The following is a 24506-nucleotide window of genomic DNA, read 5'->3' on the forward strand; positions in this document are numbered from 1 at the left end:
TTTATTAAGTGTTTCAGGTTCGTGGGTTATTCAAGTTAATTCAAGTGAGGCCCATTTGTTCTTTAAGCCCATGATGTTGTGAAGTGTATTTAGGAGGGAAAAGCTAGGGCTACGACCTAGTCGTGGAAGTTGAAAAGTTTCAAGATTGATCATTGTTCTTTTCTCTCTCAAGTCCACGATTTCAAAACCCTAAGCCAAGTTTGATCAGAATCATGAGGTCCATCTTCAGTGGCATTCAGAAGCTCGTGTCGAGTCAGTCGCCAGAAGCCGATACATCTCTGCCGGAACAACCGTCGCCGCCGAAAGAAGATCAAGTCACCGATCCGCAGAGATCTGAGTCGCCCGCGCCGAATACCCAGCTGGTTCCGTATACAGTTATCTTCCCTGAATCGGAGACCCAAGAAATAGAGCCGCTTGCTATTTCCAATTCTCCGGTGGATGTTGATGGGGATTGCGACTCTTCAGCTCACCCTCGGGTTTCACAGCCGACTGATGCGAATGAACCGGTTCGCAACCCGCAGATTGAAGAGCTCTCGGATGATTCCGACTCGATTCAACTAACCGGAACCACGGGACCGTCTATTTCGTCCCGGATGATGAAACGCAAGAAGTCGATTGCGATGCCTTCTGAGCAGAAGAAGAAGCGACAGGCAACCCGAGGAAAAGGAGCGGCTGTCAAAAACGAGCATTCATTGGAGTTTGATCAAACTCGGTTCGGGTCTGCTGTTGCGTTTCAGAGGTACGGTTCTTTGAATTCCCGGAAATTGCATGCTGAATTGAACATCACCTTTGGTGAAATTGATGAGGTTAGGGATCTGATTTATGCTGCGGGGTTGCTTAGAACTGTTTCTGAGAGCAAGCCTTTTGATCCTCAAGTTGTGTATGAATTTTGGGCGAATCTGCCAACTGTTGAGCCAGAGACAGATTCCGCAGAAGTGCTGGTCCGGAATTGGGTGTATGAGTTTAGTCCTGACAGGATTAATGCGTTGTTTGGACTGCCAGCTGTGGATGAGCGCACAGAACAACGGCATATGGCTGAAGTGATTACCTCCGACATAGCTCTCTTTGTGTCTGGAGGTAAAGCCAAGGTCTTCAAGCAGTTCCAACTGTCTAAGGTTGAGGACAACAACACGAAAGATCTTCTCAAGATCTGTTGTACCAACTGGCTGCCTACTACTAATGATGGGTATGTCACTCCTGACAGAGCCAAATTGGTCTACAAGGTGATGCATCAGAAGCCGTTTGATTTTGGGAGGATGGTCTTTAAGCTGATCATCAACATGGGTCTAACCCCTGTCTCAAAGTTGTGCCTGCCGTTTCCCAGTTTGATTTATCACCTGATTCAGTCACAACACCCTGTGCATCCGGATGTATCTCAGCCAGTGCCAAAGTCCAACAAGAAGGGCAAAGCGAAGAGAGGACAGACGGCTGAGGTTCCAGTGTGCTCTTCAGATGATCGCAAGGCTTTGCGTCGTGCAATTCAGATCATGCAGCGTATCATCGATGCAGGTAAGTGTTTCTTCTTTCAATCTGTCATTCATGTGATCCATAAGTTACTTGTTTTTTACTTAGTTGTGCAAACAAGCAGGGGGAGATGATTCTGATTCTGATGATCATAGGACTGGTTGATTTGTGGGGGAGCATTTGTCCTGGGGGAGCAGTTGCTGTTGTTGCTGTTTGTTTTTGGTTGTTAGCAACAATGTATTTTTATTACAGAACCTTGTTTCGTTAGCTTTTAGCTTTTGGGTCTGTAATATGTTTAAACATGGCTTTTTAGGATTTCTTATTTTGGGATTTGTGCTAGTTATATTGCTAGATGTTTTCCTTGTTGCTGTGTTTTGGTGTTGTCTCTCTGTGACTTTCAGGTTTATCACAAAGGATGCTTGATTATCAAACTAAGTCAAAAAGGGGGAGATTGAAGATGCAGTTCCAGAACAGCTTGCTGTGAAGATCAGGAAGCCGCATCTGTTCAGACGCCTGAGACCACATCAGACGCCTGGGATCACATCAGACACTTGAAGTTGCTGACATGGAGTCGTGAGATGACGTGGCAAAGCTTAAGTGGATGGAGTGACGTGCTAAGGAAGATTTCTTGCTTGACAGCAAAGATAGAGACGAATTGCGTGTGAAAATATGGTGAATATTCTTCACATCAAATAAGGAAAGGATAAGCTTGACAAGCAAGTATATTCCGTTTCCGTGAGATCCTCGAAGATCCTAGGGTTAGGGTTTCGAGTAGTGAGTATAAATAGTCTAGGGTTTGGCCACGAGCCATTTTGAACACTTTAGACTCTTTGTACGTGATTATATACTTCGAAGCTAGCAAAACAAAAAGCTGAGAAGGTGAGTGTTTGTTTTCTCTTGGGACTACACGGGTGTAGGAGAGATAGGTTTAGTGCTCGTTCTTTAGTCGGGTTCAATTCTATTGGTAGGAATAGATTGAGTAAGAGCCGAGACAAAATTGTATCCTAGGAAAAGATAAATTTTGTTAATAAAGATCGAAGGAAAAAGCGTTTGCTTGGCGCGTTCTAAGTTTAACTGTCTGTGCGTTTCTCTATACATTTTCAATATTTCCTTAAGGGGGTTTTTGGGTCCTTGGTGACTAGAGAGTAGAGTATATTGACTAGTAAAAAATTTAACAGAGGTTCATCCGTTGATGAAATTCTCGTCGTTGTTGTTCGTTCTGTGGTTAAAAAGATTTATCATGTTACCAGAACCTTTGACGTTGGCAGTTGGCGTACCCGGAGAGACCTTTTACCCATTGCTCTCACGTAGGTCCGCAGTTCAACAACCATATTTTGACTAGAGAGGTATTATTTAATGCCATTTAAGACCTTTAAAGAGACTAATCGCTGTGGGAAAACTTGAATTCTTATCTCCAACTTCAAAACCCAAGAGGAATTTTCAAACACTAGGAAACTTATTACAGGTTTGTATGATTAATATTTTGGAGTAGTTGAAAACTTTAAAACCACTTTGTCCTATATTCTGAATCTTTTTTTCTAATAGAAACAAGTTGAGAAGAGAGTATCGAAACTTTATACAGCAATCTGTTTCTATATCATTTGTAGAACCAATAAAGTTTATAGAGATTTGGTTAAATGATCATCAAGTTACTCGTTTGTGTCCTTGGATGCCATCTAAGTCAATATCATGGAAGAGAAATCGATGTAACAATTCAAGTTTGACAAACATTCGTATAGATGTGTTTTTGGATATATAATAGTAAGGTTTCAAACAACTGTAATGATATAACTATTAAAATAACTTCACAAACCTTTTTTCTCCAATTAGGGGCAAGGCAATGCGCATAGCTTTTGATATTACAATGACGAGGAAGAGAACTCTATTGTGGAGTTTAAGATCATGGATTCTGGGTATAATGGGTAGAGATTAGAACCAGAAGCAGAGGATTTCACTGTTGTCGTTTGATGATCGGTCACACCAAACTTGCTCGAGCTACCATGTGTATCAATGTCCTTCAACTTTGAGATGCTCCAGTTTGGTCCATATAAACCAGGACCTGACATAACCTGGGGTATCTCCATCTCTCCCTCTAGCATTTGCACAACCTCTGACATTGTTGGTCTTAAGGAAGGAGATGAGTTTATGCAAACTAGAGCAACTTTGATCATTCTTGCTGCTTCATTGTTGTTGAATTCACCTTTGAGCATTGCATCTACGATGTCCATTATGTCCCCTGTCTGTTGCAGCGTCAGCGCCTGAGTTTTGATGTAAAAACCAGTTTCAGTAAACTTATGGAAACAGATCATGGATTGAATGGGTTCAAGAGAGAAAAATCTCCACGGTTACCCAATTGATAAGCGAGACGTTTCCCTGCTGTTTCGTATTACTCTTTCCACTAACAATTTCCATTGCCACAACCCCGAAGCTGTAAACGTCTGCTTTCTCTGTTAGTTGACCCCATAATGCATATTCTGGAGCCATATAACCACTGCAGCAATATTAGAGAAACTAAGAATGACACGTTTCTGCAGCCATGATTGCGGTTTTCGTTATATGTTCTATACTTACATGGTTCCTGCAATTTTGGTGCTAATGTGACTGTGTTCTGCTTCATGGAGCCTAGCCAATCCAAAGTCAGATATCTTTGCATTAAGGTCGGCGTCTAGAAGCACATTAGTTGTTTTTATGTCACGATGAACCATCCTCATCGCCGATCCTTCGTGGAGGAAAGCAAGCCCTCTTGCGATTCCAAGACAGATTTTTTGTCTTGCTGCCCAGTCCAGTTTTAAGGAACCCTTTTCTGGCAATGAAATACACCAAAGAGATATTACATCACATAACATATATGTGCACATGAATTAGACTTAAAATGTCTTGAAAAGTTGGGTCACTTTAAATTACCAAACAGCGGAAGAGCAAGGGAGTTATTTTCCATGTACTCATACACTAGCAGCAAGTGATCTTTCTCGACACAACATCCATAAAGTTTGACAAGGTTTGGATGATTTAGACCTGAAATCATGCCTATCTCATTGACAAATTCACGGTTTCCTTGACATGATTTAGAAGAAAGCTGCTTGACTGCTATGATAGTTCCATCTGACAGCTCTCCCTGCATGATGTTTCTCATATCAGAAACCCAAAACAACACTATTCTTCTCAAGTATCTATCTACATTTTGGAAAAATTTGGCATCTTACTTTGAATACGGATCCGAAACCTCCTTCTCCAAGTTTGTTGGCTTCATCAAAATTATTTGTTGCAGCTTGCAGTTGCCTCCAAGTAAAGCAAAGCGTTTGCAGACCTTGCGCTCTCAGTTCTAAGTGATCATTGTGTTCACAAGAGAAAATCATTACTAATGGCTAAAACTGTTGGATTACCTTCTTGGAATCCCTTTATATACTGGAACTCTGTTTACCTCGTTCTATTATGTTCTTGTCTCCTCTGCTTCTTTTCCATGCATATATTCCCATAGCTGAGAGAATAACTGTTACTGAAGCAATAGTGACCCCAACAATTAAGGGATACTTAGTATGATGTTCTGTGTTCTCCGCTGCAAATGAGACAATAAAAGTGTTAATGCTAATATACATGATAGATCATATATTCTCGAAGAAAGAAGTTTTTTTTTTTTTTTATCTTTGGACCTCCACATCTTGGCTCCAGACCTAAAAGTTTTAGACATGAAAACTAGCGTTAGGCGTCAAAAAGACGGAGGTAATAGTTTGAAGTTATGGCCATTTGAGTCTTAGGAGTGAAATAAGTCAATGTGAAGAAAGCAACGAGCAGAGGAGAAAAGGACACTTACTGTGACATAAGGAGATAGCAGAGATAAGAGGACCATAGTTTCCTCTTTGGGGAATGAGAGTTGTCCCTTTCCCCGCCCAATACAACCGAATCTCTAACATATGATCGCTCACATTCACGGCTTTCTTTTCTTTCATAATAGGTTTAAGAGCTCCATTAGCCTCCTCTTTGATGTTAAAGTCCCTCAAGAACAGTTCTCCCTGACAGGAAAGCAAAAAGGACAAAAGCAAATGGATTTCAATCTTTAGTAAGTAAAAAACAAACAAACTATTCAGTACTAAATATATGCGTCTCTCCAAACGCTTTACCTGAACATAGACATCAAATATGCGTCTGCCGAGACGCTTGTATAGTTCTTCATCATAAAACTGAATCTCCATGAAATGGAGTTTCACATCGTAGGCTCCATTTTCCAAGCAAAACGCGTAATAAACAAGAGAAAGAGAAGAGCGACGTGCAGTCTTATAAATATCAGGAGAATCTCCAGATAAACTAGTTGAAAGGATGTACTGATCCTCACTATCACCTTCATTATCATCCGTAAATACACCTGTGTTACTGATTCCCCAGTTTTTGAAGTGCTGATTTGTTGCAGCACTGAGTTTGTAGTTATCAGCTTGATATGTGATTTTACTATGCTGAGAAGAGTTTGTAATCACTATGTTGTCTCCACCACAGTTTATATGCAGGAACCGCTGATCTGCAACCCATGATTTATCACCATTAACTAAAAGAGAGACTTAACAAGCTAAGCAATAAGCATGATGTACTTACAATTCGTGCAGTTTACTGAACCAGCACATGGGAGAAGCTCAGTTCTGTATTATAAGACTACCAGAATAATTAGGCACCATTTTAAGGAGCTTTAAACCATATTTATTGCTTATTTAATTATAGCCAGAATTATTTCTTAGTTTTATATATTCTTGTTGCTTAATTGTTCCAAGATAAAGCAGAAGAATGTACTTACAAATTTGTCTTCAAATATGAGCTCTGGTATGTGTTAATGTTACTGATTCAAAAGAAAATGAAAATAGAAACTTCAACATGAGCAGCTTGTGTCATATCTACCATTACCAAGAATGCATGTTCTTACGTACCTCTTATCCTTGCAGCTAGACGACCATGAGAAGTTGTTGTAAGAGAGATCACTGTGAGAAATAACCAAATTAGTTGACCATAAATATCTCAAGTGATATATATATAGACGAGGGAAAGCTTAAACGTACATATTAGATTTGTCATTGAGAAAAATACTAGATTCAACGTCTCCATAAAGCTCATTTCCTGTCAAATAGCTGAAAGAACATGTGATCATGATCACTGAAAGGTTTCAAGCTCGGTTGACAATTTTAATCCCAGATAGTAGCACTTACGTATATATTGGTGTGTTTCGTACTCCATGAATTTCACCAGTCAACTTGTTAAACGATAAATCACTGCAGCAAACGATATATGTACATATACATAATTAAAAACAAACAAACAAAAACTGGTATGGGGTATATATGGACTACTGTATATCTATATGTTTGCATAAGTTAATCTATAGATAGATAGAACCTCTTATATTGATCATATCACTCTCACAAACACTTATTTTGTTTTTCCAATGATGTTTAGTTATGTGCTTGCTTATGGTAAGCAGCTTACCCATGAGTCCATGACGATCTATATACGCCATATAATTAAGTAATGGTGACCAGTAAATATATAAGCATAGAAATGAACAATTTCATGAGCATACACAACTAAAGTCTTCAGGAGTATATTAAACTAGCTAGTTCTGACAAGTTTCAAGCTTACAAACTAAATCTTTTCACTTATGACCAGCAAGAACTTACAAATTAAAGTCCTTGACAAAAAAAATAAAAAACTTACAGAGTCCTTAGCTCTGGCTTACTCCAAATGTAAGAAGGAATCAAACCATACAAACTCACATTCCTCAAAGTTCTGGAACAAGGACAGAGATTTTTGTGAGAAATTTTCAAATAGACTAGAATCAAGCCTTCAGAGAAAAGAAAAAAGATCATTGGAAAACAAATACAGGGTTTTGATGGCGTTGCTGGTTATATTTGGAAAATAGTTTATCCCAGTCGTGCCAGTAATAATCCTGCATATGAATATTTCATTTAAATCATTAGTCTTAATTCAACTCCATGTCATTATTGCTACTAACTATTAAAGGTAGTAAAATTACAGTTTCTTAAGTTTTGTTAGGCGGCCAACTGCAGGAATAGGTCCTTTTAGTCCACTTGCGGATATATGTCTGTTGATCATAAACGAAACAAGTTAGGCGGTGCAGAAACACAAACTACTGTATAAGAGAAATTGCAATAATTGGTGAAGGACAAGCGTACAGCTCTCGAAGCTCGAACCAGTTGCCAATATATCCCGGGATGATGCCAGTAAAGTTATTGTCACTTATCCTACTGCATAACGAATATAAACAACTAGTTTAGAGTTTTATGAAACTAATTTTGTTGGACTACTTTATAGGCTTTCTCTACTATCAATTCATATAGCGAGGTAAAGCATTTTTGCATGTATCAAATCAATTCACAGCCAAACAATCCATACTCTGAAGAAACAAAGCATATCTAAAATTAATCAAGGACGAAATCTGACTCTAAATGCCAATAAGAAACTTGTTCTTGGAAGCTGCCAGCAAAATGTATCAATGTCTTCAAGAACTTCAAGAATTTACTAATATTTAAGTCTAGTTACGAAGACAAAAAAATATAAAATATTTTGAAACTTTTATTTTCCAAAGTAGAGAAACAACTTACAAATCCTTGAGGTTAATCAGTTTAGCAAAGGAGTCAGGCAAGCTTCCTGTAAACCGATTGGAACCAAGTTGCCTGCAAAAGCCAGTTTGAGAAAATGTCAATATCAAAAAGACCGTTGTTTTTGATTTCCAAAATTGGTTAAGATGTAAAGGGTCTTACAATTTTTCTAGTTTTGTCATGTTACCAAGCTCATCAGGAATAGGACCAGAGAACTGGTTTGCTTCAATCCCTCTGGAAAAAAGTAATGCAATATAAGATGTAATTAAAAGGCACATAACCACAACTGGTCAAGAAACAAATCTGAGACGTACAAAGATGTCAGATTCTTGAAGTTTTGTAATCCAGGTGGTAACTTCCCAGACAAGTTATTCGCGCAGACCGAGCTGCAAGACAAATCAAACGTTACGTGCAGATCATGAGGATGAAGCATCAGAGAAAGAGAGGGAGAGCTAACATAGTAGTGAGGTGTGGCATTGAAGCCCACTCCATAGGGATAGAGCCAGAGAGGTAGTTTCGGCACAATTCACTGCAAAGAAAGTGCAAAAGCAAGCTTGGTCATGCTTCTCTTTGGTGATTCTCTCGCTACAAGATTTGTTAATTTCAAATTTTTATACTTAAAAGCATTCAGAAACGACGAGAATCTCTAACAGTAAAAGAAAACAGAGCCTTTACAGGTTTGATTTATAATCACTTTTCACTTTTTATTTACGGAAGCCTATTATTATAACATTACACTTCAACTATTTTTTGTAATCCTTAAAGATGTTATTCTAAATAATGCAAAACGTCCAATTTATGTTAAATAGTGCAGTAGTGTTTTATTGGTTAAACTCACATCCTTTGGAGATATCGAAGGTCGGCCAACTCAGGTGGTAATATCCCTGGAAGGCTAAGGGTCTTGAGGTCTCTGTTCTCGCTCAAATTAATGCAGCCAGATAAATATAATTTACTAGGATTTTTGTTTTTTTTAATAACAAGAAAATTAAAGTACTAATGAAGAGAAGACAGAACGATTTTAAAAAACACTCACATGCTTGTTATATGACATGTATCGTTGTTGTATAAGCTACAATCACAACCAATGGCGTTTTTCATCTTCGGATTCGAAACACTAGTGACTTGTTGCATCATAGTTAAGGTTCCTAAACTGCATGGGTCTCCATTCCTTAGGTTAAATTCCTTGATTCCAAGTGTAGTAGCAATCTTCTCTAGCGTATTTACTGCATGTAACCAAATACAAAACATATAGAATTTGGATTTAGACCATGCATGCATGATTTATAAAAAAACAAATTAAGCTTAAAATGGCGCGATTACATACATTCATCTGGGTGGAGAGTTGATAAAACAGATGTTGGGATTGCAAAGAAGATTGTGATGATGGTAAAGAAGAGAAGAAGAACAGAGAAGCCGATCAACATATTTAAAAGAGCTATATTTTGATTCAATGTTATGTCATTAGAAAGGGACTCAATAGTTATATAGTGCATGGAAAGATTAAATGTCACGGATGAACTATTCCGTTTACAGGAGCAAATCAACATGACTAGGTCAAATTGGATGTACGAAAGATGGAACTAAACAAGATCAACTGAATGGTTTTGATCCTATACTAATCATACTAAAAACACCATTTAAGCTAGCAAGTGTGTTTTGGGTTTAGTTGAAATTTTTTGGGTCTTCCAAAAAGTGTGCGTTTTGAGCCTCCTAGCTAGACTCGTACTTAGTTTTCATTTTCTTAAATATGAATATTTTATTTTTCCTTTGATTTTAGGGATAACCGATAAGGTCGTCGAGTACTGATTAAATAGTAGAGATATATAATTGGCCAAAATCAATGTTGATGTTGAAGTTCATATTAATACGTGATGTTTCTTGTCCCCTAAAGTTGTCGAGGACGACTACGTTAACACTGTGGACGAAGACGAACTATTCTCGATCCTCTAGTAAATTATTTAGAACTTGACTCTATACATGACCAGTTCATCCCACTCCCGGTCGTTCAACTTACCGTAATTACTGGCAACCAAAACGGTAACTGATGACAATAAATTGTAAAACGGTGACAGCCTATGACGCACGCAACAAATCTTGTCCGTTGTAAGTTATATTGCATGCTATTTAAAAAAAAAAAATTGATGGGTTAAAGGATTCATATGACAAAATAATTGTTACAATATATTGCAAGATTTCATATGATTAACGACCATAGAAAAAACATTACTATAATATAGGTGGGAAATCTAATTAATGATAGAAGGACCACATGTAGTTTAACAATTTGAAGTAGTGCTCGCGTCGTGTCATTCGGGTTTGAATCTATCGTGTGGAGTTATATAAACGATCGACGACAAAAGAAAAAAACATGCAAAGAAAAAAATATTAAAGACTCTATTTTTTCTAAGTAAACGCAAGGCAATAAAGGCATTAATTGACAAATTTTTTTTGTTATAAAGTGCAAGTCAATATTTTAATAAATATTTTGGTTGACAAAAAAATATAAATAAAGTGCAAGTCAATGGCACATGCATGGAGCTTCTTAAGATTTTTTTTTTATTATTGCAATAAAAAATGAAATGGTCTAAATTAAATTACGAGTCACTCCAATTACAGCATGAACGATGGGCGCTAGCCCTAGTGTCATACTTCTATCGAGCACATGCACAATGTTATAGACCACAAGAAGAACACTAGTGTAGAGATAATTATAAGACGGTTCACTCTACTGTGAGTACTGTCTACTGTCTAGCGATAACAATGTACTCGGAACTGAGTTAGTTACACATCATAAGCATAAATTCAGAGGATGACATTAATCGACAGGACATAATCAGAAGACAAAAACGATAGCTTGAAACGCAAGTCATTTTAAGGTACACTCCAGGGTCTGATCATATCACTCGTTTTATCTTAGTCTCTCCTTCAAGCATTTTTACAACTTCGTAATTTTACGCTTGGATAATGGATGGTGGGTATAATGGGTAGAGATCAGAACCGGAAACAGATGATTTTGTTGTCCTTGTTATTTGATCCGTGAGACCAGATGTGCTGGAGCTACCATCTGTATCAATAATGTTCTTCAGCTTTGAGCACCAGTTTTGTCCATATAAACCAGGATCTGACACAACCGGTGTTATCTCCAACGCCCCCTCGAGCATTAGCACTGCCTCTGACATTGTTGGTCTCAATGAAGGAGATGAATTTGTGCAAACAAGAGCCATATTGATCATCCTCACAGCTTCTTTGCTGTTGAAATTACCTTCCAGCATTGGATCCACAATCTCCAATATGTCCCCTCTCTGTTGCAGCGTCAGCGCCTGAGATTACATGTAAAAACAGGTTTTTTACTAAACTTTATAAATTGCATATCTAGGGTGATATAAAGAGAAATAAAAACTCCATGTTTAACTGTGTTTACCCAATCCATAAGGGAGACATGATCAACCATTCCTTTATGTTTTGTATTACTCTTCCCACTAACAATTTCCATTGCCACAACCCCAAAGCTGTACACGTCTGCTTTTTCTGTTAATTGTCCCCATAATACATATTCTGGAGCCATATATCCCCTGTATTATAAGACAAACAAAGACTTGAGTTAATTTCATTCTGGTTTTTAAATTTTATACAATTATTACACTTACATGGTTCCTGCAACTTTGGTGTTAATGTGAGTGTGTTCTTCTTCATGAAGCCTAGCCAATCCAAAGTCGGATATCTTTGCATTGAGGTCGGCATCTAGAAGCACGTTACTTGTTTTTATGTCACGGTGAACCATCCTGATCATTGATCCTTCGTGAAGGAATTCAAGTCCTCTTGCTATTCCAACACATATTTTTTGTCTAGTTGCCCAGTCCAATTTCAAAGAGTTTTCACCTGGCAATGGATGTAAATCAAAAAGAAATCATATCACTCAACCTATGATTTTTAATTAGACTCAAAACGAAATAAAAAATGAAGGCTGAATATGAGTTTAAATTACCACACAACACAAGGGCAAGAGAGTTGTTTTCCATGTACTCATACACGAGCATCAATTGGTTCTTCTCAACACAGCAACCATAAAGCTTGACAAGGTTTGGATGATTCAGACCTGAGATCATTCCTATCTCATTTACAAATTCGCGGTTTCCTTGGCTTGAGGTGGAAGAAAGCTGCTTAACTGCTATGATGGTTCCATCAGACAGCTCTCCCTGCAGTTAGTTTCTCATATCAGTAATCTACGAAAGCCGTTTTCTCACGTGCCTAAGTATGTGAAGAATTTGGTATCTGATTTAGTATACTTTGAAAACAGATCCGAAACCTCCTTCTCCGAGTTTGTTGGCTTGGTCAAAATTGTTCGTTGCAGCTTGCAGTTGTTTCCAAGTAAAGCAAGCCGTTTGCAGACCCTGGGCTCTCAGTTCTATGATTTCAGGTTCTCAAAATCATTAATCATGCTATATGCATATGTACGAGGAATGGATTCATATACTTTTTGAACTTCCATACCTATTTCCCTCGCTTTCTTGTCTCCTCTGCATCTTTTTTGAGTATATAATCCCAAACCCAAGAGGGTAATTGCTACAAAGGCTCCCGTGACACCGAAAATTATGGGATAATTAGTGTGTAGCTTTGTTTTTTCCGCTGTAAATGAGAAATTATAAGTAAAATTAAACACCAGGCTACAGAAAATAACTTTAACAAAGTAGTTTTGTTTTGTCTATGGACCTCCACATTTTGGCCCGAGACCTGAAATTTTTAAAAGATGAAAATTATGATCAGGTGGCAGGAATGATAGTAGTAAATGAAAGGAAAGCACAAAAAGTAATACTTGAGAGCGAAACAGCTTGAAGACACAAGGGTACTTAGTACTTACTGTGATGACACAAGGAGATGGCAGATATAAGAGGACCATAATATCCTCTGTTTGGAATAAAGGTTGTTCCTTTCCCCGCCCAATACAGCCGAATCTCTAACAAATGATCGGTCACATTAACAGCTTTTTTTTCTTTCACAACTGGCTTTAGAGTCCCATTAGCCTCCTCTTTGATGTTAAAATCCTTCAAGAACAATTCTCCCTAACATCCGAGAAAAAGACATATGAAATAAACCTAACTCTTCAATGCCATTAATTTTTTCAAGGATATGATTAAGAAAAACAGTTATATAAAGTAAGCTTTACCTGAACATAAATATCAAATATGCGCCAACCCGAACGACTGTATAGTTCTTCTTCTGCAAACTGAATCTCCATAAAATGGAGTTTCACATTGTAGGCTCCATTTTCTAAGCAAAACGCATAATAAACTAGCGATAGAGCAGATCGACGTGCGGTCTTATAAAGTTCAGGAGAGTCTCCAGTTGCTCTCAAACTAGTTGAAATAACGTACGTGTCATCATCGCTTTTATCATCGGTGAAGTGACCTGTGTTGCTGATTCCCCACGTCTCAAAGTGCTGGTTTGTTGCGGCATTGGTTTTATAGTTATCAGCTTGATAAGTGATTTTACCCAAGGAGTTTGTAACATTTACATTTTCTCCACCACAATTTATATGAAGTGATCGCTGATCTACAATAAACAACGTTTATCACAAATAAAGAAAATAGTAGAGGTGTCAGATTCTTAATTTTAAGGAGCTAGGGATTTTTAAAAGGGCAAGTAAACAATGAAGACAACAAACACAAAAATTAGGTCAACAAGTGTTAAATGTGTAAGTTAAACATGTCAATATGTACTTACAGTTCTTGCAGTTCATTGGACCAGCGCATGGAAGAAGCCCAGTTCTATATAACAAGACTATCATAGTACTTATTAGGCATCTAATCAGCAGAACACTTTCAAACCATCTGTAATCAACTAAGTTTAATCCATTCTTGTTGCAAGATAAATTAAAGCAGAATTCTTACTTACATATTGTTTTTCACATATGAGCTCCGGTATGTGTTAATGTTACTGAGACAACATAAACTTCAACATTAGCTGGTTATTAAGATATACGTATATGGAAGTTGTATCCTGTATACCAAGATTTCATGTTCATACCTCTTTTCCTGGCAGCTAGATGGCCATATGAATTTGTTGTAAGAAAGATCACTGTCAAGGATTCGCAAAATATAGAAAACCGACAAGAAGATTAGTTTGCATGAGGGCAAATTTTTCAAGCCATGCATGTAAACAGGGATAGGGAAGGCCGCGTCAAAGGATCAAACGTACATATTAGATTTGCTGTTGGAAAATACACCGGAGTCAATGTTTCCGGAAAGCATGTTGCCAGTCAAATAGCTGAAAGAGAACACGTACGTATCATCCAATTATAATTTTATTCTCTTTGCATGTAAAAACTTTGTCTATCTCGAGTTGTACTACTTACGTATATTTTGGTGGGTTTTTTACTCCTTGAACTTCACCAGTCAACTTGTTGAATGATAAGTCTCTGCAGCGAAGTACAGCGTATACGTATAATTAAGTATTATTTGATATGAACGTAGTTGTATAAATAATTTAGATATTCTACCAAAAACATAGATTATATAATTTCACGTAGAAGTGATAATTGTTGAGTGATGAAGGATCAACAATATATTGAAACGTTTATAAACCGAGTTTGTCATACTTGCATATTTGCTATAACAAAAATTTACTATTTCTTCTCTCTAGACTCTAGCTGTAGGGAATTTCACATACTTACTCATAAGTCTAGAACAGTCTACATTTAGACATAGAATTAATATAGCCTAATAAATTAAAGCATATAAGTATAGTCTGATTTGTTTCAGTTACAAAATCTTTTCACATTTCACAAAAAAATACTTACAGAGACTTTAGATTTGGCATGTTCCAGATGTAAGAAGGAATTGGACCAGACAAACTCACATTCCTCAAAATCCTGAAATAGGATTGGAAACACAAATTTAATTTTTCCGAGATAAAGATCAAGATGAAAAAGAGTGAGCTTAGTGGAAAATCAATACAATGTTTTGATGGCGTTGCTGGATATAATTGGAAAAGAGTTTATTCCAATTGTATCACTAATGCTCCTGCATATATGTGATATACGTTACAATATTGCTTGAAAACTATCGGTCTCATTTCAATGGCTATTTAGCTGATCTATTGAAATTAGTTAGTATTACAGTTCAGTAAGATTTTCTAGGCGGACCACTTCATCAGGGATAGGTCCTCTCAGTCCACTTGCGTATAGATGTCTATTAATCAAAACTAACACATGTTAGAATGTACAAAGAAATAAACCACAAGAGAAATTACCGCTAGTGATGAAGAACTGACAATTTTTCAAGTCGAGACCAGTTGCCAATATATCCTGGGATGATTCCAGTAAAGTTATTGTCACATATCCAACTGCAAAATTAAAAGAAAAAACTAGTTTTAGAGCTTGGCAAAACTAATGTTTTTTAAACTGGTTTATAGGTTTTCTATGCTATGATTCCACACACTCAAGTAATGGTTTATAGGTACTCCACAAAATTTTCATATATTTTTTGTCACAGAAAGGCAAATTCCACTTAGAAAGGCAAAAAAATAAAATTTTAAAAAACTTGCATTGCTTTATATGTAGATTAACAACTTACAATTCCTCAAGGTTTACAAGTCTAGCGAGAGTGCTAGGAAGACTTCCTGTCAATTGATTGGACGAAAGAAACCTTGCAAAAACCCATTTTCATCAAAAGATGAAAATTGTGTGTTTTCCCATAAAATCAAAAAATTTAGATGGCAAATATAAAAAAAATGATAATGTAAGATTATCTTACAATACTGCTAGGTTGGTCAAGTTACCAAGCTCATCAGGAATTGGACCAGAGAACTGGTTGCCTTCAAGACCACTAATTTTTTATTATTACATTACTGAGATATTAGCTCTAATTAAAAGGAACATCCAAATATATATAACCATAGATGGGGAAACAGTGTTAAAGGATGTACATGGCTTTTAGATTCTTGAAATTTTGCAACCCAACAGGTAAATTCCCAGACAAAAGATTCGCAGAGAGCGAACTGCAAGAAAATTCAACGTTACACCCACGTTATGAACAGAAAAGCATTGAAGAAAGGGAAGATGGAGCTAACATGGAAGTGAGATATGGCAATGAAGCCCACTCCATTGGGATTGAGCCTGTGAGGTAATTCCGGTATAAGTCGCTGCAAAGAAAAGCCAAATACCTTGGTTAAATATATTATTAAATCTAGTTAGACGACCTCCATCCTATAAGTTTCTAACTATAAAAATATTAAGAAAGAAAGAAAAATGAGAAATTGTTTCTAAAATCTCTTATTTTAGAACCTCATTTGTCACTAGAAACTCTTAAAGCACTTGCATATATGTGAGTGATTTTATTTTATTTTTAATAATTTATAACAGTAATTTATTTATGGAATATTTTATTCTTTAGAACTCAAAATAAAAGCTCATTGTTGTTGGTGATGCTCTTTTATGCTCTCTTCGAACAGACTCTCGCACCAAGAGTATAATAATATAAAATATATAAATGCTACAAGTTTGATTAAAGTTAGTAAAGATTTGTCTTTTGAAAAGGTAAAGTTTGAAAGAAAACAGAAACTTGACAATGTTAACAACAACACAAACATACAAAAACTTGAAAAGAGTTGGTTTAATATAATGAAATTTTAGTTAAAATATAAAAAATGGAAATCAAATTTATAAATTCTAGTTTTTGTATTTTTGAATTTTCAATGTTAACATACACTACTAATTTGATTATTTTTTTTTTGTTTTTTCTTTTCTGTTTTCAAAGATATTTTTAAAAATTATTAACACTTATGAACTTACAAACACAACCTTATTTTTGTTGTAATTTTATGCATAAAACAATCCAAGCTTTATTATTTTTCAACCATTTCTTGTTAATTTTTTGGACCTTAGTCTAATCAATGATTTGTAATATGGTTTCGGCGTGGTAAAATAACTTACATTGACCGGAGATATCGAAGCTTGGCCACCTCAGGTGGAACTTTCCCCGAAAGCGTAAAATTTCTGAGAATTCTGTATTTTCAAATTAATACAAATTAGTAAGGATTAGAGAAAAGGAATAAGAAAAAAAAAAAGAAGATTAAAGATAAAAAGATTAACACTCACAAGTCTGTAATATGACACGTCTTGTTATTGTTGAAGCTACAATCACAAACAATGGTGTTGTTCATACCCGGATTCCAAACAATACCAACTTCTTGTATGATCATTAGAGTTTTTAATCGGCAAGGATCTTCATAACTTAAGTTCAATCTCTTTATGCCAAGTGTAGTAGCTATCTCCTCAAGCGCAATTACTGCACAAATTATTGAGTACATACATGTGGAAAAGTACGAATGAGAGATGGTCATATTGATATTAGAAGAATAAATCTTTTGAGTTAATACATTCATCTGGATGCAGAGCTGGTGAAGTGGATGTTGTTGAAGTCACGATGAAGAAGCTTGTGATGATGGTGAAGAACAGAAGCAGAGCCGAGAAGACAGTCCACATTGTCGGCACAGATACTACATAGCGATTTTTGTATGAGTATTTGTTTGGGATAGTCACAATTTTTACCATCAATAGGTGAACTTAATCATTGTCATATAATAAAAGATTTTATGTATTTTTTTATAGTCAAGTCTTCTTGGGTCGTCGGCTACTGTATAGCTGCATATCGGACAAACGAAGTTACGCTGACGTGATAGGTTCATGAATACTTTGATATTCTATGTCCTTTAGTTAATAAATTTTTTACAAACTCAATTATTTATGCACTCACACACAAGTATCCGTGATATTGTTTTAAAAGATGGATAAATATTTGATGTCAAAAAAATAAAAGATGGTTAAATATTTTTACCGGTCGTAAAGAATGTGGTTAAGGAAAAGACGGTTAAATTGGTAACAAGTAGTAAGACATTATTGTAAAACAACTACTCATTTCGTGTGTTTCAAGTTCAGTGGACACTGTCCAGTGCTAGGGCTATAAACCATCGCCTTTAAATCATTATTTTCATAATCCATCGACGCATCACGCATATATATAGTGATTCTTTGTATGTGTTTTTTGTTTTGTTAATCACAATTTTAACGTCGGCAAACCATTCAAGAGTTACTTATATTAGATAATATGATGACTTTATAGTTAATTATAAGATAACTTCTCTCACAAGAAACAAGGCAATGTGGCATGTGCACAACCTTTGATGTTACAGTGAAGAGGAAGAAAACTCCACCGTGGAGTTCAGGGTGGCGGATTCTGAGTTATCTGGGTAGAGATCATAGTCTGACATCGACGATGCCTCAGGTGTTCTCTCCATCAGCTTTGAAAAGTGTAAGTCGTGTCCATACACAGCATGGTCTGACAGAACCTGTGTTATTTCCATCTTTCCCTCGAGCATTTTCACAGCCTCAGACATCAATGGCCTTAAAGAAGGATTTGCATTTGTGCAAACAAGAGAAACTTTGATCATTCTCACTGCTTCTTTGCTGTTGAATTTACCTTCAAGCATCGGATCTACTATCTCCAATATGTCCCCTCTCTGTTCTAGGGTCAGCGCCTGAGTTTGATGTTAAAAAGAAAAAAACAAGCTTCACTAAAACTTTATGGTAAAAGAAAGCACGGATTCAACTATTAATTAGGAAATAGAAACATAAAGTAGTATACTCCTGTTACCCAATTGATAAGCGAGAAGTTATCAGCACGTCCCTGCTGTTTTGTAATACTGTTTCCACTAACAATTTCCATTGCCACGACTCCGAAGCTGTACACGTCTGCTTTCTCAGTCAAGTGACCCCGTAACGCGTATTCGGGAGCCATATATCCACTAAAGTATGAAGAGAAAAATTCAGAACTTGTAGCAGACTACTATTTTCATGTGTCATGGGTGTGTTTAAACAAATACTCCCTTACATGGTTCCAGCAATATTGGTGCTGATGTGTGTGTTCTCTTTCTCGTGGAGCCTAGCTAATCCAAAGTCAGATATCTTTGCATTAAGGTCGGTGTCTAGAAGCACATTAGGGGTTTTTATGTCACGGTGAACCATTCTGATCGTCGACCCTTCATGGAGGAATTCAAGGCCACTTGCAATTCCCACACATATTTTTCGTCTAGCTTCCCAGCACAATTTCAGGGAACTCTTTCCTGAAAATGGAGAAACAAAATCACATTACATGTGGCTAATAACATATTTGTACACTTAAAGAAGCTCAAAATGTATATGCAAAAGTGGGGTGACTTTAAATTACCAAACAAGGCAAGAGCAAGGGAGTTATTTTCCATGTACTCATACACTAGCAGCAATTGATTCTTCTCGACACAGCCTCCATAAAGCTTGACAAGGTTTGGATGGTTCAGACCTGAAATCATTCCTATCTCATTCACAAATTCGCGGTTTCCTTGGCATGACTTGGAAGAAAGCTGCTTAACTGCTATGATAGTTCCATCTGGCAGCTCTCCCTGCATTAAGTTTCTCATATCAGTATCCAGAAGCAGCCATAATCTCTTAGGTATCCACGTTTGGGAAAAAATTGTCATCTTACTTTGAATACGGATCCGAAACCTCCTTCTCCAAGTTTGTTGGCTTCATCAAAATTGTTAGTTGCAGCTTGCAGTTGCCTCCAAGTAAAACAAACCATTTGTAGACCCTGGGATCTTAGTTCTATGTGATCACGTTCACAACAGAAAAAAAAAACATTACTAATGGCTAAAACGAATCAGTTTACGTTCTTGGAATTAATTAAATACCTCTTTCTCTTGTGTTATTGTCTCCTCTGCATCTCCGTCCAGCATATATTCCCAAAACCAAGAGAATAATTGTTACCACGGCACCGGTTAGTCCGAATATTAGTGAATGGTTAGTGTGATGTTCTGTTCTCGCTGCTGCAAAAGGAGACACTAATGTGTAACTATCTATGTGTGATATATCATACAAATACCAAGTTACAGAAAAAAAAAAACACAAAATTAATTTCGTTTTTCTTACAACCTCCACATTGTGGCTCTAGACCTGAAATTTTGAAAAATGAATACTATTTGTTAGGTGGCGGGAACCAATATTAAGAAAATAACTCAGTGTAAACTTATGGCATACTTGAGGGTGAAACAGCTCAGTGTGAAGCAAATAAGGTATATGACAACAAACAAGAAGTGAAGTAGCTGAAACGCTTGCAAACTTGAGATAGTCAAATAATGTAGAGAAGGGTGCTTACTACTGTGACACAAGGAGATAGCAGAGATAAGAGGACCATAATGTCCTCTTTTAGGAATGAGGGTTGTTCCTTTCCCTGCCCAATACAACCGAATCTCTAACAAATGATCGCTCACATTAACAGCTTTCTTTTCTTTGACAGTAGGCTTTAGAGTCCCATTAGCGCTTTCTTTGATGTTAAAGTCCTTCAAGAACAATTCTCCCTAACAAGGTGAAAAAAGAATTATAAGATAAAATGTTTATCATATGAACTTTAAAAGAATTATTCACTAAAAAGATGATATACCTGAACATAGACATCAAATATGCGCCTTCCTAGACGATTATATAATTCTTCTTCTGCAAACTGAATCTCCATGAAATGGAGTTTCACATTGTAGGCTCCATTTTCCAAGCAAAACGCATAATAAACTAGCGATAGAGCAGATCGACGTGCGGTCTTATAAAGGTCAGGAGAATCTCCTGATGGTGTTGAACTAGTTGAAACAACGTACACGTCATCATCAATTGCATCATCGACAAAGTCACCAGTGTTACTAATTCCCCAATTTTTGAAGTGTTGATATGTAGCAGCTTTAATTTCACTGTTATCAGCTTGATAAGTGATTTTGCCTGAAGAGGTCTCAATAGTTACATTTTCACCACCACAATTTACATGTAGTGATCGTTGATCTACAATTTTCGATTTCTCAAAGTTAAAATGGAGGGAATCAACCAAAGAGAGTACGTCAGAATACTTAATGAATATTGTTAAAGATTAGTTAGAACGGCTCAATTTGTACTTACAGTTCTTGCAGTTCATTGGAACACCGCATGGAAAAAGCTCTGTTCTGAATGACAATACAATCACAATATTTAGGTGACTCTCAAACCGCTTCTATATATTTTTCTGCTTTTGAATGCAACCTAGTTTAATGCATTCTTGTTGCAAAATCAATCATAGAATGTATTACTTACAAATTCTTCTTCAAATATGAGCTCCGATATGTGTTAATGTTGCTGATGAGTCAACAGAAAGTGAGAGAACATAAACTTTTATATGAGCAGATTATTATAACAAACATTTATGTACGTATATTACCTCTTTTCCTGGCAGCTAGTCGACCATGAGAAATTGTTGTAAGAGAGATCACTGAGAGATTCACCAAATGTAAAACGTACAAAACCAACTAGAAGATTAGTTTACACGACAAAAAGATTTCTCAAGCCATACAAACAAGGGAAATCCTGTAAACGTACATATTAGATTTCTTGTTTTGGAGAACACTAGGATCGATGTTTCCGGAGAGCATATTGCTAGTCAGATAGCTGTAAGAACATATAATTAAAGGAAAATGTAAATTAACTATCCGCAAGGATTCTATGATATTCACATTGAAAGTACTTACATATATAATGGTGCTATTTTTATTCCATGAACTTCACCAGTCAACTTGTTAAACGACAAATCACTGCAGCAAATTAACAACATGTACAAAACAAATGAACGTAACTGAGAGAATATTGCCTATATGACTCATATATATGCAAAATATCTCAGCAGGTGGAACCAGTCTGTATGTTAAACAACCTATAGCTAGTTTTGAAATTTACGAAGTCTTTTCACATTTCATCAAAATGAAAGAACTTACAGTGTTCTCAAGACCGGCTTACTCCAGATGTAAGAAGGAATTGTACCAGACAAACTCAAATTCCTCAAAATCCTGAAACCGAGACAGAGAGAGTACATTAGTTTGATTATTCGCAGAAAAATTAAGCTTCATTGCCAAACACATACAGGTTTGTTATGACATTGCTAGATATATTTGGAAAGGAGTTTATCCCAGTTGTATCACCAATACTCCTGCATGATGAATTAAAAAACCATCAGCCTCGTTTAAGTTTTCCTTTTTCGGTAATCTTCTAAAAATAGTAAGTTACAATTCAACAAGATTTTCTAGGCGGGCCACTGCATCAGGAATAGGTCCTTTCAGTCCACTTGCGTATAGATCTCTGTAAATCATAACCAACACAAGTTAGATGACACTTCAAAACAAACTATAAGAGAAACTATAGTTAATGATGATGGACAATCTTACAGCCTTTGAAGCTGAGACCAGTTGCCTATATATTCTGGGATGATGCCAGTGAAGTTATTGTCACATATTCTACTGCATAATATATAAAAACAAGCAATTAATTTAGAGCAAAAAGATTCTAATAATCTTTCATTGCTATGTAGATGGATCGACGACTTACAATTTTTTAATGTTTACAAGTCTAGCGAGAGTGCTAGGAAGGCTTCCTGTCAATTGATTGGATGCAAGTTCCCTGCAAAAAACAGTTTCACAAAGATTCATGTCTCTTGTGGCTTTTCAAAAATGGTTAAAATGTAAAGGGTCTTACAATCCGGTTAGGTTGGTTAAGTAACCAAGCTCATCAGGAATGAGGCCAGAGAACTGGTTTGCTTCAACCCCTCTGTCATATCATCCTAATATTAGGTCATAGTAAAAATGGCACACCCTGGTATATGATACAATTTGAGACGTACAAGTATGTCAGACTCTTGAAGTTTTGCAATCCAATTGGTAAATTTCCGGACAGACGATTTGCGCAAACCGAGCTGTGAGAAAAAAGTCAAAGTTACTCACGAATCATGATTCATGAAGATGAAAAAGCATCAGGGAGGGAGAGAGCTGAGAGCTAACATATAAGTGAGGTATGGCATTGAAGCCCATTCCATTGGTATTGTGCCTGAGAGGTAGTTCCTGCACAAGTTTCTGAAAAGAAGACAACAAAGTCCTTGAGTATTTAGTCATGACTCATGACTCTCTCTTTGGTACATCTCTCAAACTTTTAGTACGTCGTAAAGCAGCCTTGGCTGAAACATTATGGATCCAAATTGCGTTGAGGACACGAAGATTAAAGCAGTAAAACGCCTTAGAATAAATTTTGAGGTATATATAAAATTTTAAGTATGAGAAATTATAAATTAGAATCAACTGCTCGCTCCAACCATTTTTCTATTTGAATACAAGTTGATTGGTGTACGTCTTTCCTATATATTACTTGACATATCAACATCCACTTTCTATACGTTACCATAAGTTAAATAGAAAAAACAAATATGGAAAATGGTTGAGCTTATTTTTCTACGTTTTCTTTTATTAAAGTTGCACTTATTATTATTTGGCTTAATACATATGTATAGGAATTTTAGTTATCTTCTTCTTTGTTAAATTTAAGAGCAAACATATTAAAATAATGTTTTTAGTATTTTGACCCATAAAGAAAAACTGTTATGTATCTGTTGTTTCAGCATACTCCCTTATAGATGGATTAGATTTACAAACCATGGTTTAATTTGTGAAAAAATTACTTACATCTTCTGGAGATATCGAAGCTTGTTCAACTCAGGTGGAAGTTTCCCTGAAAGACTCATGGACTTGAGAAATCTGTGATTGTTCAAGTACAAGTACAACAAAAAGATTTAGAGTGCAAGAGAACAGAGAACTGATAAGAGAAGAAAAAAAGATTAATTATTACACTCACAACTCTGTAATATGACATGTCATATTGTTGTCGAAGGAACAATCACAGCCAATGGTGTTGTTCATCTCCGATTTCCAAACGACATCAATCTTTAGAGTTCTTAAATGGCAAGGGTCTCCATAACTTAGGTTTAATCTCTTTATGCCAAGTGTAGTAGCTATTTCCTCAAGTGCATTTACTTTGAAATTCCGAAACAAACAATTTATCGATTAATATATAGAAAAACAAAGAACTACTTAACCTTTTGATATTGTACGAATTAAACTTGCATTAGTCCATTCGAGTTAATACATTCATATGGATGTAGAGCTGGTGAAGTGGAGATAGTTCGAGTCGCAATGAAGAAGCTTGTGATGATGGCGAAGAACAGCAAAGGAGCCGAGAAGACAGTCCACATCATCGATACAAATGATATACAGCGTTTTTCTTTTCTTTCTTTGTATAAGTATTCGTTTGGTTCTAGTCACAATAACAAGAGATTCAATCAGTGTCAACTGTCATATAATAAAAATCTTATCCCCATTACTCTCTATATATATGTTTACCTTAAGGTCTTCTTGGGTCGTCGGCTACAATTTAGTAGCGATATAATTTTTTTTTATCATAAGGTCTTCTTGGGTCGTTGATGTGATGTTTCATAATAAATGTCCCCTTGTCGCTCCTCAATTATTTATGCATCGAATATCTCTGTGCTACTGCTATCTATTAAAAAGCACCCTTGCACTTGGCAG

At 36.3% G+C, this 24506-nt stretch overlaps 4 protein-coding genes across 8 annotated transcripts; 1 reads left to right on the forward strand and 3 right to left on the reverse strand.

Annotated features, from left to right (window-relative positions):
- The first annotated feature begins 212 nt into the window (after positions 1-212).
- Positions 213-2538, forward strand: LOC111828669. The gene is made up of 2 exons (XM_023777174.1): positions 213-1509; positions 1589-2538. The coding sequence occupies exons 1-2, from the start codon at positions 213-215 to the stop codon at positions 1627-1629; spliced, it is 1338 nt and encodes a 445-aa protein (XP_023632942.1). The 3' UTR covers positions 1630-2538.
- Positions 2539-3209: 671 nt separating this feature from the next.
- Positions 3210-9430, reverse strand: LOC17899299 (probable LRR receptor-like serine/threonine-protein kinase At1g29720; the record flags this gene model as incomplete). Its single annotated transcript, XM_023777175.1, has 24 exons — positions 3210-3722; positions 3814-3955; positions 4036-4267; positions 4369-4579; positions 4668-4799; positions 5107-5135; positions 5276-5474; positions 5583-5974; positions 6049-6092; positions 6245-6286; positions 6375-6425; positions 6504-6572; positions 6651-6713; positions 7156-7227; positions 7322-7387; positions 7475-7543; positions 7635-7706; positions 8064-8135; positions 8223-8294; positions 8375-8446; positions 8518-8589; positions 8899-8970; positions 9094-9283; positions 9385-9430. Coding segments are annotated over 24 exons (2880 nt in total), but the record flags the coding sequence as incomplete, so codon positions are not given.
- A 1375-nt stretch (positions 9431-10805) lies between these two features.
- On the reverse strand, positions 10806-17607 carry LOC17899598 (probable LRR receptor-like serine/threonine-protein kinase At1g29720). Of its 2 annotated transcripts, none has more exons than XM_023777334.1 (25): positions 17436-17607; positions 17155-17344; positions 16990-17061; positions 16128-16199; positions 15984-16055; positions 15812-15883; positions 15632-15703; positions 15330-15401; positions 15176-15247; positions 15014-15079; positions 14857-14928; positions 14413-14475; positions 14256-14324; positions 14085-14135; positions 13953-13994; positions 13782-13825; positions 13225-13610; positions 12919-13120; positions 12771-12791; positions 12552-12686; positions 12347-12465; positions 12046-12256; positions 11708-11939; positions 11482-11632; positions 10806-11380 (listed from the first exon to the last, which is right to left on the reverse strand). In XM_023777334.1, the coding sequence occupies exons 1-25, from the start codon at positions 17539-17541 to the stop codon at positions 11012-11014; spliced, it is 3033 nt and encodes a 1010-aa protein (XP_023633102.1). In that variant the 5' UTR covers positions 17542-17607; the 3' UTR covers positions 10806-11011. The 2 variants fall into 2 exon arrangements, with proteins under 2 accessions (XP_023633102.1, XP_023633101.1); XM_023777333.1 differs by having other exon boundaries at positions 13782-13888.
- Positions 17608-18101: 494 nt separating this feature from the next.
- Positions 18102-24215, reverse strand: LOC17899591 (probable LRR receptor-like serine/threonine-protein kinase At1g29720). Of its 4 annotated transcripts, none has more exons than XM_023777336.1 (25): positions 24067-24215; positions 23776-23953; positions 23607-23678; positions 22932-23003; positions 22775-22846; positions 22630-22701; positions 22483-22554; positions 22323-22391; positions 22165-22236; positions 22022-22087; positions 21876-21947; positions 21633-21695; positions 21484-21552; positions 21326-21376; positions 21202-21243; positions 21031-21074; positions 20531-20916; positions 20246-20447; positions 20023-20043; positions 19782-19916; positions 19577-19695; positions 19283-19493; positions 18947-19178; positions 18710-18860; positions 18102-18593 (listed from the first exon to the last, which is right to left on the reverse strand). In XM_023777336.1, the coding sequence occupies exons 1-25, from the start codon at positions 24173-24175 to the stop codon at positions 18243-18245; spliced, it is 3003 nt and encodes a 1000-aa protein (XP_023633104.1). In that variant the 5' UTR covers positions 24176-24215; the 3' UTR covers positions 18102-18242. The 4 variants fall into 4 exon arrangements, with proteins under 4 accessions (XP_023633104.1, XP_023633105.1, XP_023633103.1 ...); XM_023777337.1 differs by having other exon boundaries at positions 19782-19913; positions 22323-22394; XM_023777335.1 differs by having other exon boundaries at positions 22323-22394.
- Positions 24216-24506: the final 291 nt, after the last annotated feature.

The sequence above is a fragment of the Capsella rubella genome, unplaced genomic scaffold (assembly GCF_000375325.1).
Source record: "Capsella rubella cultivar Monte Gargano unplaced genomic scaffold, Caprub1_0 scaffold_1, whole genome shotgun sequence".
Classification (NCBI taxonomy): domain Eukaryota; kingdom Viridiplantae; phylum Streptophyta; class Magnoliopsida; order Brassicales; family Brassicaceae; genus Capsella; species Capsella rubella.

Excerpts from the sequence above, each read along its gene's own strand:
- LOC17899591 (XM_023777335.1), bottom strand. The coding sequence starts at position 24,175 with ATGATGTGGACTGTCTTCTCGGCTCCTTTGCTGTTCTTCGCCATCATC. Across the intron at positions 23,004-23,606 it reads CTTCGATATCTCCAGAAGAT|AAACTTGTGCAGGAACTACC; the intron begins GTAAGTAATTTT and ends TCTTCTTTTCAG. Across the intron at positions 22,847-22,931 it reads ATGCCATACCTCACTTATAT|CTCGGTTTGCGCAAATCGTC; the intron begins GTTAGCTCTCAG and ends TTTTTCTCACAG.
- LOC17899598 (XM_023777333.1), bottom strand. The coding sequence starts at position 17,541 with ATGTGGACTGTCTTCTCGGCTCTGCTTCTGTTCTTCACCATCATCACA. Across the intron at positions 14,136-14,255 it reads TCCAACAGCAAATCTAATAT|TGATCTTTCTTACAACAAAT; the intron begins GTACGTTTGATC and ends AATCCTTGACAG. Across the intron at positions 12,466-12,551 it reads CAAGAAAGCGAGGGAAATAG|AACTGAGAGCCCAGGGTCTG; the intron begins GTATGGAAGTTC and ends CTGAAATCATAG.
- LOC111828669 (XM_023777174.1), top strand. The coding sequence starts at position 213 with ATGAGGTCCATCTTCAGTGGCATTCAGAAGCTCGTGTCGAGTCAGTCG. Across the intron at positions 1,510-1,588 it reads GCAGCGTATCATCGATGCAG|GGGGAGATGATTCTGATTCT; the intron begins GTAAGTGTTTCT and ends GCAAACAAGCAG.